General features: G+C 37.8%; 2 protein-coding genes across 3 annotated transcripts in view; both read right to left on the bottom strand.

Annotated features, from left to right (window-relative positions):
- Positions 1 to 16,504, bottom strand: part of LOC142339618 (ADP-ribosylation factor-like protein 5B) — a 463,878-nt gene that overhangs the window by 333,827 nt on the left and 113,547 nt on the right. The window lies entirely within an intron of this gene.
- LOC142349469 (14-3-3 protein beta/alpha-like) lies at positions 247 to 9,461 on the bottom strand. The gene is made up of 3 exons (XM_075401055.1): positions 8,885 to 9,461; positions 2,348 to 2,440; positions 247 to 632 (listed from the first exon to the last, which is right to left on the bottom strand). Exons 1-3 carry the CDS (start codon positions 8,916 to 8,918, stop codon positions 262 to 264), a joined length of 498 nt encoding a protein of 165 aa, XP_075257170.1. The 5' UTR covers positions 8,919 to 9,461; the 3' UTR covers positions 247 to 261.

The following is a 16,504-nucleotide window of genomic DNA, read 5'->3' as shown; positions in this document are numbered from 1 at the left end:
TGTTTTGAAGTATCTCTAAGTCAAACGCATATTGACCGCAATATGCATTTAAATTGGGTTGTTTTTTAACCTGCGAGCACCTAGTCTGTTATGACCACACTCGGCAACGTGTGTTCTGAACCCGTTTGCCCCCGAGAACAATTTTTGCATAAGTCAAAGTTTTTGTATTAATTACGATTTTTGTTATCTGGAATGAGGTACAACAAGCCTTTTCAGCTCACATTTAATATTTCAATTCTGTAAAATTTCAGTTCCTTGAAATCAGTAACACATCATTAAGGTTAAGGTTCTGGACAAAAAAACTAACCTTAAATAGTCACCCTTCATCTTGTAAAAGAAGACAGTTGTTTCTTGTTGCGTTGACTTCTCAGGCACGACCCCCTCTGCAGGCAGCAAAAACTTCTCCAAAATCTCTATTATCTCATTACACAGTCCCACCAACTCTTTTTCAATCTGTTCTCGGAAGTCCTTGCAGATAGGAAGTTTCCATTGCTCCTCGTTTTTGGTCTCGAGACTGCACACGATTCGCCAAGCTGTTCGTCGTTGGCCCACAACGTTTTTGTAAGCAACGGAGAGAAGATTTCTCTCATCTTCGGTCAGTTCGTACGCTGTTTCGTCAATTGCGTCACTGCCTTACACAAGAGAAAGTTTATAGGAAAACATTATGTACAAATTCTAACCACTTTGTGACCCCCAATGAATTTTATAATCATAACAAGAAAACGTCAAGATACGCACGACCCTAGAGGATCTTTGCACGTGTATCAAGAAATTGGGCACTCACAAAGACCTCGTCAATGCATGTCAAGATATATGAAGATATCTTAATTAATCAATTAAATAATCAATTTTTGTCAATAAAGTCCATATTTTACAAGTCTTGGAAAGAAAGATGTATCAAGTTTTGTTGTAATATGACGATGCTGGACTGTTCGGAAATTATAGTAGAAGTTTCAAGGATTACAATTTCTATCTGAAGTTTGCCATACTATTTTGGAGATTATTAACAAAGTTTCGAAATTCCAGCTATTCTATATCAGTAACAAAGAGGCTCGGTAATGTGTGTTTGCAAATAAAGTTCCGATCCCACTCATCCACATGAGAACAGATGGAAAACACCAAAAATTCAATTATATTTCAAAAAAATTTGTGTAAGAACAAAAATATCGCATCCAGCGCAAATAATTCAGTGGGGGGAAAAAGCCGCATTAGATTGATGAGATCTGCCATAAATAAGAAAGCAAGACACGACAAACAACAAAATCAAACGACAACAGCAAATTTTATTTGCATCCAAAACGTGCATCCAAAACAGTCCATTTGTTTAAAAAAAACTTAATAATAAAGTCAAGATTGCGTCAGATAAAACTGAAACTGAGCCAAAACAAATTGTACTTTACTAGAAAAGATATGCAACCAGTCCATACCAAGGAAGCCCTTGAGATCTTTAATTAGTCAGAATATGTCCTACGTTTACAAACTAACGTCAAATGTAAGCAAAAATCAAAAATATATTCACTTTTTGCGAAAACCGGTGCCGAAACCAGTACTGTCATAGCGAATTCTGTGAAAAACTTTAGAGTTTGTACACTATCGCCTTCTCTTTACGCCAATAAAATTATATGTGATCTTTTATTAAAGATACTAGGTAACTATAAACACTTAATTGTTTCGAGTGTTATAGATATAGATAATTTGTTAGTAAAAGAATCAAAAATAAATGCTGCGTTCTTGATGATCATCAAGATAAGTTAGCAAAAACGGCCAAACGTTTATTCCAGAGCACTCTCAATGGAAGTGGAAGTAAGACTAGCCCCCTTGGAGTTCAGAAAGGTTGTGTTAGTGGTTTTTGGGTGTGTACATCCGGAAAGTTTAATCTACGTGGACCAAAGAAGCTTGTTTCGTGCAATTTTTGATGACAAAGGCTGAAATTTGAAATGTTTACCCAAAATTTTAGCCAAACAAATTAATCAAAACAGTCAACTATACTTTCTTTTCTTTGAAATCAATTCAACAACACTATTGCTAACAATTAACATATTTTAAAAAAATTGTTCAAATTTTAGATAAAACTTCCGGGAAATGTGAAAAATAACGCAAATCAATCTCAATATTCACAAAAATTTTAACCTCGATAAATCACTCTAGAAAGCGACATTCAAAAAATCTTTTTGTTTCCATATTTTACGCTGGATAGGCTTTTTAATGATACCACTCAAAACTCTCTACGATGAACACATCGAACGGCCAAAACTGTCTGAACAAAAAAACCAGTTGAGTATATAGTTCCTCCCCCCCCCAAGAGGGGTCGGAATAATAATCAGAGCAATCAGAGTAATATGGTTACCTGCGTTTTTGGCCTCTTGCAGCTGTTTGTGTTTTGTCTCTACCAACAGCTTCATTGTGTCTTTCATCTCTGTGTACATCTCCAGCTGTTCCGCTGCAATTTACAACACTAATGTTATCCTTAACTAAATTACCAGTCCTGTCCCTGATTTTGGACGAGCAGTGATACCCAGGCTGAGGAGCCAGTCTCAAAAAATACCTCTGCGCAGACTAATTACGAAATTGCGACCTCTGATCAGATCACTTTCGGATACATGTTGCATAGATTATTCTTTTAATTTTTGCTCAAATTGTCATCACCAGGCCAAGAGTCAAACTACAGACATGGTCGAAAACGGTATGCCGAAAATTGGAAATTAGGAACGAGTAAAGATTGAAATCATAAAAGTAGAACGTCGGCAACATCAACATGTAGCATTTCATCACGATTCACGTATGTCCTTACCACTCCATACATGTCCATTGAATTTCATATGATTATTTTGCAGCCAAAAGTGAGATCTTTCATTGCTTATTTGAAATTTGCTTTTTCGCAGAAAGCATTCTAATCAATAATTACACTATATTAAGAAACAAATTAACTTAGTTGTTCTACCTTAGCTGGTCACAGGACAATTGCTTTCTGGCTAACTGATACCAATTAGACTGTCAGAAACACTGACAGATTCTGTACTTTTCCTTTAACATGATGCTAATTATTGAGAATTAGCTATTTTGCTGTATTTTAACGAGCGCCAGAATAGATAGTATTGCTTTTTATTCAATGCCTGCGTGGTTTGAATCCAAAAAGTTGCCGACATGTGCAAGAATAAGTGCTAAGCAATTAAATTAAATTGGTTTTCAGAAGCTAAGGACATGTTATCCACTCCGCACAAAGACATCACTCAGTTCCAACAGGTCATCAATACGCTTCACTGAAGCCTAGTCTAGTGATGCCTTGAAGCAGTTTACAGTTACATGACCAGAAGTGAAATTTCTCCAAATGTAACAAAAGTCCACTATTTGACAAAAACGGAATTAGAAATCGACAAATGACTTAAAGAAAAAAGATAACTTTTGAAAATAGATCAGCATTGCCTTGAATGTAACAATGGACGCACATTGAGATGAAACTTTCCAGTTTGTTTCTGTTCCTTGCTTTTACACTTTTTGTAAAGCTAGGATCGTAGTTAAGCATGATGTTGAGTAATTTCCGTACCCTTACGCCAATACATTTGGAGCTACAGCCAGTTGCGTTATTGGATGGTTTGATGGATCTACATGTACTTCTCGATTTTAATACCATTTCAAGTTCAACACAATTATTATTGATTTAATCTCCTCCAATGGGCTCTCATTTCTCAAAACAATGACTAATGAGGTTAAGATTTTCTTCAGATGCAGTCCCTTTACAGTTAGAATCTGATTGTGTTCCCTCACAGCACGAACTGAATCGCGTTTTCCCAAACCGCATATAAATCTAACCAAATGATTCAGTTTAGATTCCAGGGCCTCTAGGGCTGTTATGCACGCCGTGCCATACAAAAGCTCAGCATATTGAGTAATTGGTTGTACATACTCCTTTTAGTAAAACAATAGCTGTGGAAAAATCAGCAATTCTCTAAAGCGAGAAAACGAACTTATAATATGATTCAACTTTTCGATTAGGTATTGAACATGCTCGGTAAACATCAAATGGTTGACAAAAGGAACTCCAATACTTTCCATATGGTTTTCGTTCAAAAATTTCACTATATATTGTGATAGGTGGAGTAGTAGCTTGATTGCTCCTGCTACTTCTACTAAAAACAACTTCAACTGATTTTTTTAAATTTATTGTCATGATTTAATATTCAACCAACCGACAACATCGTTTACGCGTTCCTGTTATTGTATATTTTCGATCATTTCCTTCTGCATAAGAACTGTGTCATCGACAAATAGAGTAGTGTCAAAATCATTGAAAAATTGTGTGATCTCATTTATATATACAACGAAGTGAAGAGGCCCCAGAACCCCGTTGCACCTCAATTTCAATACTTTTCCATGATAATATTTGATTACCTATTTTAAGTCTCTGACTCTTGTTTGATAGATAAAAAGACATCAAATCTTGTACCGGCCCTCTGAAGCCCCGATCAAGAAATAAATCGAAGAGGTGTTTATGGTTCCCTGTATGAAAAGCTTTTCGTAAATCCAGAAATGTAGCTTTTTGCTAGATTTTTCATTTCCCATGACTTTTGCTTTTGTATTTCAGACATAAGCATGACCAGAGCGTTGATCGTTGAAATTTTACTTCTGAAGCCGTATTGTTTTTGAGGAAGAACATTGTTTTTGTCATGAAAACTGCTTATTTGAGTGAACAATTTTTTTTCAAATAATTTGCCAATCGTAGGGAGGAAAAAATAGGCCTGAATTTGTTTGGATCAACAACATTTTCCGATTTATGAGGGGGAATAGCTATAGCCTTTTTCAAACTTTCTGGGAACACGCGCTTCCTAATGCAGTCATTAAAAAGTACTATGAGCAAAGGAACAAGCGAAAAATCTAAATTTTTGAGAATAAAGGTATTAATACAGTAATAATCTTGTAAAAACTTGTTCGGCAATTTGTGTATTATTTTTGAAAGAATCGTTTTGTTTAAAAAACTCAATATATTATTTGGTTTTGACTCGTAGAAGTAGGTGTTAACTCAGATCCAACTGCAGAAAAAAAAACTGTTGAACAATTCGATAGAGCTCTTGTCGACGCCTAAGGTGGATTTTTCGAGTTTCCTTCAACCTCTCAAAATGCAATAAAAAAATTTTTATTAATTTTTTTGCATTGAAACCAATTTTTTTGGTAAAAATTTCGTTTCCTTTTTTCAACTAGTTTTTGCAGTTAGTTTCCTATCTGATTGTACTTTAATTAAATTGCTTCAGATTTGTCACGTACGAAGTTTTGGTAGAGGTTTTTTTTTCAAAGAAGCTAAGTTTTTAACTTTGTTATTCACCAGTTTTGTTTGCAGTTGACTTGTTTGGATACTTTAGATAGAATAAACTGATTTATGGTATCCGCCACGAGACCATGAAACTTTTTAAAATATTCATTTAAATCAACATCACCGCAGTGTTCATCGAGAAATCTGTCTAAAACCTGATTTAGTTTAAAATCCATTTTGTCAAACTTGACGAATCATGAACTGTTTTTCGGAGCCTCATAATGAAGGGTTGTTCTGAATCTGATTGTAGTTTGCAGTTAAGTTTTACGTGGAATAAAACCCTGCATTTGTCAGTGAATGTAGTTTTGATGATAGAGGTCTGAATGTCATGACTGCAATAGGCAACATCAATGCTGCTTTTGCCGGAAGATGTCTTCCTTGTGCTACCAATTGTTTGACAATGTTGCAAGTAAAATGCATAGACAGCATTTTTTAAAGTTAAAAATTTGCTGACGGTTGTTATGCTTAATATTAAGATCACCACACAAGAAATTGATATCATCAAGTTTTAATTCAAATTTTTCACTTTCTGTTACTCTTTAATGGATGTTTTCAGTTTCATGTATGTGTTTGTGATTAATAGACTCCTGTTTTTGACTTTAAGTTCTACAGACAAAAACTGACAGAAATTGTTTCTGTAGCCTGACACTCTATGCAATTTAATAGTTTTTTGTATGTAGATTAAACTTCTCCTTTCGTTTCCCTGATACTTGCAATTAATTTGTGATAGCCATGAATTTCAAAACAGTGTGTGTTGCAATTGGCCTTGAGCCACGTTTCATGAAAACATGTTACTACAGGTATAGCATCTAATGCTGATGCCATTACAACAAACTCGTCAACAATTTTACGTATTGATCCGATGTCTTGAAGAGAATTTATTATTCATTAGCATTCATAATTACGTATTTGGACAACAAGGCGATGTTTCTCTTGTTATGTATTCACCCTGATTTCCTGAAAAAAAACATAGACAAGAGTCCTTATACTTACAAAAAATCCCATCTAAAAAGAAATGAAAATGTTTAGTAACAGAAGATAGTTAACTGACTAATTTTTTCCTTTCTTTTCCTGAAAGCTGCGAATACCGCATGCCTTCCGTCAAGTGAAAAAACCGTAAAAAATATAAACTTATATCATACGTAACGAAAAAGTTTCAACTCCTGCGTATATCGCCATTGAATTAATAAAAGTTAAAAATCGACCTAATAGACTAAACGAAACCATCAAAAAAGAAAGCGCAGAAAATACGACAGGTTTTAGAGTCAGAATTTTCAGCTTGGGTTTCTCTATAGAGAAAAACTTGTATTTAACTCGTGCCACTGGGCCTCAAAAAACACACACCTCGTCACATTTTAAAATTAATATCAAGCTGAGATTATGATTTCCTTAATCAAATTCACTCAAGTTTTTGTTACACGCTTATAACAACTTTAGAAATTTAGGTATGAAACAGATTCCCAATAGTTCTGTCGCTTATTACCGAAAATAATATTTTAATTAGCAGGAAGTTACTCATTTCAAAACTCCTGAACCGAGTTTAGAAGCCGATAAAGAAACTTCAATATGAACAAGTTGTAAATTTCCAGTTTCATTTTGGTATCAGGATTTTGATTATTTTGTTATCAATATTTTTTTCCTAATTTATTGGGTTGTTATAAAAAAGAAAAATAAATAACCTCAAACTTGTTTTTACTTTTGTCAAAAACAAGGCAAATTGAAAAACAAAAAACCGGATATATTTGCAAGTTACCTTGTTTTATTTGTTAACCCTTCCTGATTCCTAGCACGTTTTCATCATGATGTTCTTACAAGACACTTGAAAAGTTGACGTAAATTTGTTTGTCCTTAACTGTTTATTAAAAAAAATATCCAGCTAACTCTTATGAATCAATACCCAAAATGTCCTTTCACCTGCCATATCTTCTTATCTTTTGAGGTTGAGACAAATGCAAGATCAGTATCGGTGTTTCTTCTTGCATGAATGAGAGGAAAATATTAAGTCAAAATTTTTTTCTTTTTCTATTCACAATTAACAAAATTGGGGAAAACGTTAGAAAGTTGAGAGAGAAGAACCTAATTTAAATTGTGCAAGAAATAGGCTTGAGCTAGCTTGACAGGAAGCTCGACTTCTTCACTCTATACTTGGCTAGAGAAATGAAGCCTTGAGGAACAAGAAAAAACGTAAGAACGGGTTGTAAGAGAAGCCCAACTTCGAAAGTTTAAGACTGGTTGGTGTAAATGGGTAGCACACTAGACTTGCAAGAAAAAGGTGTTGGTTTAAATCCACTACTGGTACATTTTCACAGTAGTTACACCTGCATAGACCCCCTGACAGGAAAAAGACTAGGGAAATTTCTACCCTGCTTCATTTTTTTCAGCTACTTTTTTCTCTTTTGTTGTACTGCTGCAAAAAAGGCAGTATGATCTAGTCGAACTCTGATACACGTGTCTGATACACTCGGATCTTGCCAAGTTCTAACAAGTAATGCTAATATTCCGCGACTCCAGATCAGGACGCTAACTTTGTATGAGTCCGATAAGAATTTGCAATATAGACGCCAGATTTTTTCTCAAAATCGTACCAGTTTCAGCATCAACCGATTCGATAAGAAACTTGTCTACTGAGTTGAAGATTTGTCTTTCTCTTTGAAGAAAGATGATCTCTTTTGTCTTTCTGTGTAGTATTTTGCGAGCCGCGCCTCTTTCGTTCTTTTTCTACCATTTTTTCTCGCGCTTTTCGCTGATGATATTTTTTATGTTCATGTCAGTTTTACAATTTTTGGGTTTCATTCCTTTGGCGACGGGTGTTTTATTTAATGCAGCTCAATAATACAGGGTCTCTGGTCGATCAAGAAGCTAAAAAGAACCATGATCAAACTAAGACCGATTTTCAAGATCTCTCATTGCACAGATTTCTCCTCGCAAAATTTGGGCGCTTGTCTTGCAAGATGCATGACGGTGCATAACCTGCCAAAATCTTCACAACAATCCTGCAAGACACCTGTCGGCAAAATGGCAATAGACCAGGGTCGGCTGCAATTTAGATGGACTGAACTGATATTTTGGTGCACCAAAATCTACAGAAAATTTTAAGAATTGAATGCTTAAAAAGTATTTTTATCTGTATTTTTGTTGCTTTTGTACAAAATATACCAGCTCTTAGTACATTTTTGACAATAATTTACCCTTACTTTACCCCTTACTTTACTCCTTACTCATTGACGGTCTGGCTGCGTAAATTTTGTGATTTTAGTCAGTATTACCCCGACAGACTTTTTAGGTATTTTTATGAGTCAGGATCTAACCATTGTAAAAGATCTATGCACCATCAAATTTTTTGTCAGTGCGTTCAATTGTCACTTGCAGCAAATGATATCCAATCAAATATTCTCAATTGGACTATTCGTGAAGCATTTTCTATTCACGAATGATTGGGTTAAACGCCGTGAGATCACTTTGTGATAGCTGCCGATTTTCAAAATTAGCAGCTGTCAACGAGGCAGATGTTTCCTCTAAGACTGGTCTCATTATTATACGGGTTCCTTGTCTTCCGGAAATTTCACTCAGTCAACTTACCTAGGCGCGCTTTATAAACTAGTGCTTCCGTCATCTCGTCTCTTTTTTAAAGTCTGCTGTTGAAGGTTCTGTTTTGGGAACCACAAGTTCCTGTGTTTTCTGTTCACGTTTTACGTAGACCCAACACGTGACCCCTGAGAGGAAAAATTGTTTGAGATTTTTCAATCTGCCCCAATGTTTTTGAAGGTGAAATTGCGCTGTGATGATGGTGAGCAGTTAGTAATGGCAGTAACAAACAATTGGTGTAGTCTCGTTAGCTGATACTTAACAATAAAGTGAGGTGTTATTTCTCGAAGTGTTGTAGACGGCTGTTTGCTCTCAAATATTTGTCAATAATTTTGCTCTACACCACAAAAGCCATCGTGTTCTTCGTGCACGGTTTAAAATCTGCAGTTTAGCACCAACCAGAACGCATTAAGAATAATACTTCATGAGAACAATACCAAAATGTAGTCACAGAGAATATATAAACAACATCAAAATATATATGTCTTCAGTTTAGCGTATATATATTCATACTGATCCAATTCGCTCAGAATGATTTGATCACGAAATCTCTAATATTGTGATTTATCAGAGTCTTAATAGCTGAATGTATCTATCTATACAGACTGCTGTATTAAAAGCATATTCCAAGTCTATCTTAGAGCATTGTGAAATATATTTTGATCAAATCCTTCAAAATGGCTGTATAGTAAGTAATTCTATACCAGACTCAGTGGCATAAAACTGAACTTATAATTTCAGTCAATGATCTCATTCGGCCGAAAATCATCTTTTGATCGTTGAGAATTTTTGTGAAAATTACTGTAACGAAGTGCGCAGGCAAAAGTTAAATATGTTTCAAAAATTTTCCCATTTCACTTGGTTGAATTTTTATTTAAGTAGGACAGAATAAATTTTAGAACACTAATTTTTACAAACAGTGAGGTCGTCCGGCAAAGCTCGCGTATCCAAGATGAGCGTTTTATTTTGCTTACTGTAAAAATTCTCTAACAAAATTCAACTTATTCATCAGGTCAATTTTTTATCGGCTGTTACATTTTTCCCCAATCTTTTCTTTCAAACTTTAATGATGCAATCATCACATGGTTCAAGGTCTACAGTTTTCTGTTGGAAGAAGCTTCGACTGTATGAACGATTCTATTTCAAATTCCATTGACACACTTCATAGACATTCTGACCAAAGATCGCTACTATTGTTCCATCATAACTGCACATGCTTTCATGGTTGAAATAACTATTGCGTCACAAAAAGTCCACATAGTTCAGCCACTAAATCGCAAGATGTGAAGTTTGGTCAGCAAACAATTATAACCAAGCTAGTTATAAGTGAGTTTACTCATCGCATCTCTTCAAAGTACTCTGCATAGGCCATGCCCGCTTCTCAAGACGTCTCAGGACATACTTTATCGCTAATTTTGAGGGTTTTTTTCGACGACCATAGAAAGATTTTTCGGGCGATTTAATCGATTACAAGCAGTGTGAATATTTTTCTATCCACTCATTCACGTGCCTTTTTTTTCAGATAAAACTAGGAAGACGGATTATTTTTTGTTTTCAGAAATTGCATTTTTTTCCTTTGCGGTAATCTATAAGATAGTTCAGTATCTGGGTAAAAAAACCAACGTGTAAGCACCTCAGTTGACCTTTCAAAACAATTTTTCCTCAACTTTGGAAAAAAGTACAGTTAATGGATCTATTCTGTTTGCCCCCCCCCTCCCCCCCCCCGCAGCTTAGTGTGCATAAATTTTTTATGACCCCCCGGCGCACGTGCTTTTTTCTTATATAGTAACGTGCCATATAACAACATATAATTTGTAACTGTGGGTCATAAAAAACACTGGGGGGGGCGAAACAGAATAGATCCTAAATAATCATTACCTTCACTTTTTGTTCCGGCCCCACTTGTGAGGGGGGGATATGCTCAACTGTGTTTTTTTGTTACGTGGAGAGTTGTGAGTGGAAACACTATAAAGCCCATCAAGGGTACAGTGTGAAATTGAAAAATATTCTAAAGACTTCCTCTTTTTTCAGTAAGTAACAATGTTTAAATTTTTGTGAACTTCTAACACTGATTATGTTTTTTAACCATTCTTCAAATTTTTCCCAATTATGTTGCTGTTTTCGATAAATGGGGGTTTTAGTAAACCTGAAACACCCAGTTTAAACAACAAAATATGAAATACTTCTAATGGTTCCATGTTTCGTCTACCGCCACATAGACATAATGAAAAAATTTGTCAGCACACTAATTAAATTCTTGTATAAGCTCTTAATATAGAAAGGAATTGTACAATGAATCCAAATCAAGGGTGTGTTGCAAATGTTTTCAAACTCTGATATCTCTTTCTTTCTCTCTGCTTAAAAGTTAACTTTATAATTTTTCAATGCTTATTTTGTTCATTCGTTTCGTTTCTCTGTTCATACTTTCTTTTTGTTCCGTTTTTTTTCCAATAATTTTGATATGTTTAATTCGTGCCCATTTCCCCCCGTTACTCTCAAAAGGTAGTAACTATGAAAAAAAATCTCGGCTCTATTTTCACTCATTTGTTAATGTTTCGTCCCGGTGATGCAATCACATGTAAGAAAAACGACCCTTTGCACGAGTGGAAACTTGCACAGTTTAACGGCGACGCATTACAGTGGCTTGAGTGGTATGATCAATTCCAGATTGCGGTTAACTCGCAGTCGCTCACTGATGACGTTAAATTGACCTACCTTAAAACAATCGTTAGCGGTAAAGCAAAGATTGCAATCTCCGAATTCGCTTACTGTGGTTTAATGTTCAAGGAAAAACTAAGGATTTTAGAATGTAAATTTGGCTAGTGACAGGCAGTCGTAAGTGCACACTTGGATAAACTTAGCAATTTTCCGCCTCTCAAAATTCACAATAGTGATAACATCATCAACTATTCTGCTGCCATATCTAGCCTCGTTGGGGTTTTCAAGTCACTATCATATGATGCTGACTTGAAGAGCGCTTCCCTACTTAACCAAGCGGTACAGAAACTACCAAAAAACATGAAAGAATCATGGTCGCACTTTACGGTTAGGAAGCACTGGGTTAAGTTTACCCTGCTCGACTTTAACGATTGGCTTAAAGAAAAAGCTGAGGCCCATGATTTATGAAACAAAGCGCAACCAAGGCAAAAACTGAAGATAACAGCACTTCGGTAACCAAGACCAAAACAGCCTCAAAAAGGTTTGCATCAATTTTACATTAAGGGCAAACAAAGAAGCAAATGCCATCTTCTTTTGCAAACACTTACTCTTGCTGCATTGTATGCAAAGGTAACCACCGGCTATGGGAGTGTCGAGTTTTCAAGGAAAAGACTCAAACCCAGAGAGCTGAGTTGATGGCGGATAAAAAACTTTGCTTTTCGTGCTTACGGGACAGTCACACATTCCACCAGTGCCCTCAACCAAGAATGTGCCGGGCAGAAGAGTGCAATAATTCGCCTAACACACTAATTCGTGGAGCAGATAGGGTTTTCCCAACAAAACAATTAACAAATCCTAATACCATTCAGCCTTCTGGCAACACAGTTCAAAGTAAAGCAACTACTAGTCAACAGCCGTCTAATTGAACAACATCGATGTCATCTGTTACTGATGTTAAGGGGCTTCTTCAGGTAACAGAATTGTATTTGGTCAATTCATCCGGTTTAGATACCAGGGCTTTGGTTTTGTGTGATACCGCCTGCAGCAACTCTTGGGTCTCGCAGATAGACTCGGTTTGCACGGTAAAGAACTAAAGCTCACTGTCAAGTGTAATAATACCGAAGAAGTAGTTGATACTAGGGTTGTTGAAGTTACTGCGCAACCAAGAGAACATCAGGATTTCGAATCATTTACAATCAATCCTTTCGTTAAAGAGAGTCTGAACTTCAGCTCTAATATAATTAATGTAAAAGTCCTTCAAGATACCTACCCACACTTAGCAGTCCTTGATCCCGTGACATATTCCTATAAAGATATTGAGATGATACTCGGACAAGATGTCTATCATGCCATCCGACCGTTAGAATACTTCTCTGCCAATGAGAAGCGTTCACCCGTTGCCGTACGCTTACCCATAGGATGGGTCTTAAACGGTTTGTTACCATCAAGTTCTTGTTTAACCTCAACGTGCTTTAAAGTGAATATCGAACATGACAATGAGTTAGCAAGTCAAGTAAAGTCATGGTACGACATTGAATCATTCGGGGCAAACAAACAGGTTGACTCAAGATCTGCAGCAGATGCAATGGCTCACGAAATCCTTGAGAGTACCACCATACACAATGGCCTTAGATACGATGTCGGAATGTTGTGGGCAGCAGATATTACCCAGCTCCCAAATAATTACTTTTCCTCCCTTGTGCAACTAAAGTCTCTCGAAAAACGATTGGCCAAGGATGAAGACCTTAGGGAGAAGTATACTAGTACCATCAAGGAAGATCTAAATAAGGGGTATGTAATTGAGGTTCCGGTCGCTCACAAGATTGAAAACCGGTCCGATAAAGTGTGGTACCTACCCCACCATCCGGTTTTAAACCCGAACAAACCGGGTAAGGTGCGTAGGGTGCTCAATGGAGCAGCTAAATTTCACAATACTTCGTTAAACAAGTCCTTGCTCACTGGCCCTGATCTGCCCCAAAACCCTATTTACATACTTCTTCGCTTCCGAAACTATCCATATGCCGCCTCTGCCGACATTGAGGGAATGTTTCTACAGGTTGGTTCTTTACCATCAGATCAACCATCACTCCGTTTTTTGTGGCGGCAGGACCCCACAATTAACGTTGCAGTGTATCAATGTACGCGCCATATATTCAGGTCTAAAGACTCTTCCACATGCGCCAACTATACATTACAATGCACTGCGAGAGATAAAGCAAAGTTTTACCCCGAAGCTGCAGAAGCCGTCGTTGAAAACTAATACATGGACGATTACCTTGACTCAGTGGAGTCTCCTGAGAAAGCCATCAATAGATCGAAGGAATTGGTACATCTTCTTCATCTCAGTGGGTTCAAGCCAACAAAGTTTGTAAGCAGCGTGCCTAATCTGTCTGGTCGAACTGATGGTTCTCTTCAAACTGCTGAGCCCAAGGTTATTGTTTCATGCCAGGAGGATTCATCGCACGTGCTTGGGCTAAAGTGGGACCACACTAATGACACTTTAGTTGTGAGTAGGGGTACAAGCTGCGCTATCACAAAATTACTCACGCAGCGCGTGGTACTAAGTCTTGTCTCGAAAGTCGTGGACTATATTGGTCTTGTTGTTTAGCGCTGGTGCTCGAATGCTCTTAAAAACATCTGGCGTGTCACAAGACAACAATGGGATGACGTGCTCCCGCAGGACATGGTGCAGAGCTTTTTGGTGCGAAGTTCGGACAAACCAAAGCTTGAAAACATCAAAATTCCGCGAAGTTATTTTTCTGGAGTCTTTGATAATATAGAGTTGCAGATGTTCGTTGACAGTTCCCCAGATAATTTTAGTGCCGTCGCTTTCTTGCCAGCCCGTGTAGCAGCTCCTACGGACGAGGTAAAAACAGAGCATGCGTTTGTTTTGGTGAAAGCGCGCGTAGCGCCAATGAAAATAATGACTGTCCCAAAACTGGAATTGCAAGCAGCTCTACTCGATGCTCGGCTGAAGAACGAAATCATTCAGTCACTTACTGTAACTGTTAACCAAGCAACCAATCTTTGCTGCCAACCGCGTTTGCAAAATTAGGGAGTGTACCAGCGTTGACAATGTGAACCACGTCGCAACTAAGGATAATCCCGCTAACGCTGGCACGCGTGGAATGTCCGCTTAAGTTTTGCAACTTTGCAGTTGGGTCAATAGTCTATATAACTTAATTAATTCACGCTTCCCGTTCGTACCGAAAAAATACGTCATTGATAGCATCAAACTTGGCGTCATCCAAGCAGTCACTATAGAAGTCACTGTATCTCTGGCTACATCTGTCAAAAAATAGAGAACTGCCGTTCCTTCATTATTTCCGTTTGATAAGTTTGGTTCTGATTAAAAGTACTTGCGCATTGCCACATCAGTTCTCCGGCTTTTGCCGAAACATGCTGGAAACCGTAGGATCGATCGTAACATTACTTATCCTACTGAGGTCATCCTCGTAGCATTACTTATCCTACTGCATTACTTATCCTACTGTAGATGACGCTCGACGAAGCCGAGCGTCATCTTCAGTACTTGGTGCAAGGAGAGTCTTTTGAAACCGAAAGGAAAGATCTTCTTGACAATAAATCTGTTAAACGGAGCAGCCGAATCGCTCCGCTTTCACCGTTCCTTAGTCCAAATGGGCTAATCCGTTCCTGGGGCCGGGTCAAATGGTTAATTAAAGTTGGGTTTACCGTAAAGTACCTAATCATCTTAGACGCACGTCATCCGTTTGTAAAACTGTTTCTTGAACACACGCACGTAAAGCATTATCATCAAGGCGTTGAATAACTAAGATCAATTGTTCAGGAACACAATATAGTGCTGAAACTAAGATAATCCATCAACGCACACTGACTGAGATGCCGAGAACTCCAAACTGTAACTATGCAACCAATCTCGTCTGACTTACCTAAAGAGAGAATTGCTTACCAGTCTCCTCCCTACATGAACACTGGCGTTGACTACTTTGGGCAGTTCTATGTTACTGTCCGCTGTAGTACTGAGAAAAGGTGGGGCTTCCCCTTCACCTGTCTTACTACCCGCGCTCTCCATGTTGAGATGGTTAGATCCATGGACACCAGTTCTTGTGTTTTGGGAGATAAGCGGTTTGTGTAACGTAGGGGTAGACCTGCCATGAATTGGTGAGACAATGGCACGATTTTCATTGGAGCGGAGAAAGAACTCCAAGAAAGTATTGAAAAGTGGAACGTTGTCAACACTGCAGCTCGCTCATAAAAGTATAAAGTGGAGATTGAATCCACCCAGCGCACCACATCTGGCTGGTATCTGGGAGAAGTTGGTGCGCAGCTTCAAGCGCGTGTTGTATACTATTCTTGGCACGCGTCGCCTCAACGATGAGGTGCTGCATACTGCCTTTTGTCTTGTGGATCATGCTCCCAATTTGCGTCTTTTAACACCCGTAATTGCTGTTTCGTGCGATTTGAACGCTTTATTGCCCAACCACTTTCTTTTAGGAGAGTACTCTACCAGTATTCCATCTGTAGTCGGCAAAAATGAGGTTGACCATCGTAAACGTTAAGCCCGTGCGCGGTCGTACGCCAATGGGATCTGGTCCTGTTGGATCAGAGAGTACGTACCGACGCTGAATCGACGCTCTTAGAGGCAGACGCCTGTCGAGCAACACCTTAAGACCGCTGACTTGGTTTGGATAGTTGAGGAAACCAAACCTAGGGTTTACTACCCTACCCCTCGGATTGTGGAACTCAGTTAGCATCGCGCGCTCGCGCCATTTTACGTACGTCTACCGGCTCACCCGTCCGCCCGCTTCTAAAACTTGTACCAGTTGTCCCAACATCGTCTTCCGGACCGGAGGATGTTACGTAGTAAATGAACAAATATTATTAACCAATCAGAATCGAGCTTAATAATTTGAATTTAAATGCGTATTAAACGTTCTATTATACGTAGAACGTTCCGAAAAAGTCCAATTAATC

This window comes from Convolutriloba macropyga, chromosome 1 (assembly GCF_964194025.1).
Source record: "Convolutriloba macropyga chromosome 1, txConMacr16.3, whole genome shotgun sequence".
Lineage (NCBI taxonomy): Eukaryota > Metazoa > Xenacoelomorpha > Acoela > Convolutidae > Convolutriloba > Convolutriloba macropyga.
The sequence above is the reverse complement of the archived record's forward strand: the minus strand, read 5'-3'. Positions and strand labels throughout refer to the sequence as shown.

Excerpts from the sequence above, each read along its gene's own strand:
- LOC142349469 (XM_075401055.1), bottom strand. The coding sequence starts at position 8,918 with ATGACGGAAGCACTAGTTTATAAAGCGCGCCTAG. Across the intron at positions 2,441-8,884 it reads AGTTTATAAAGCGCGCCTAG|CGGAACAGCTGGAGATGTAC; the intron begins GTAAGTTGACTG and ends TGTAAATTGCAG. Across the intron at positions 633-2,347 it reads GCAAGAGGCCAAAAACGCAG|GCAGTGACGCAATTGACGAA; the intron begins GTAACCATATTA and ends CTCTTGTGTAAG.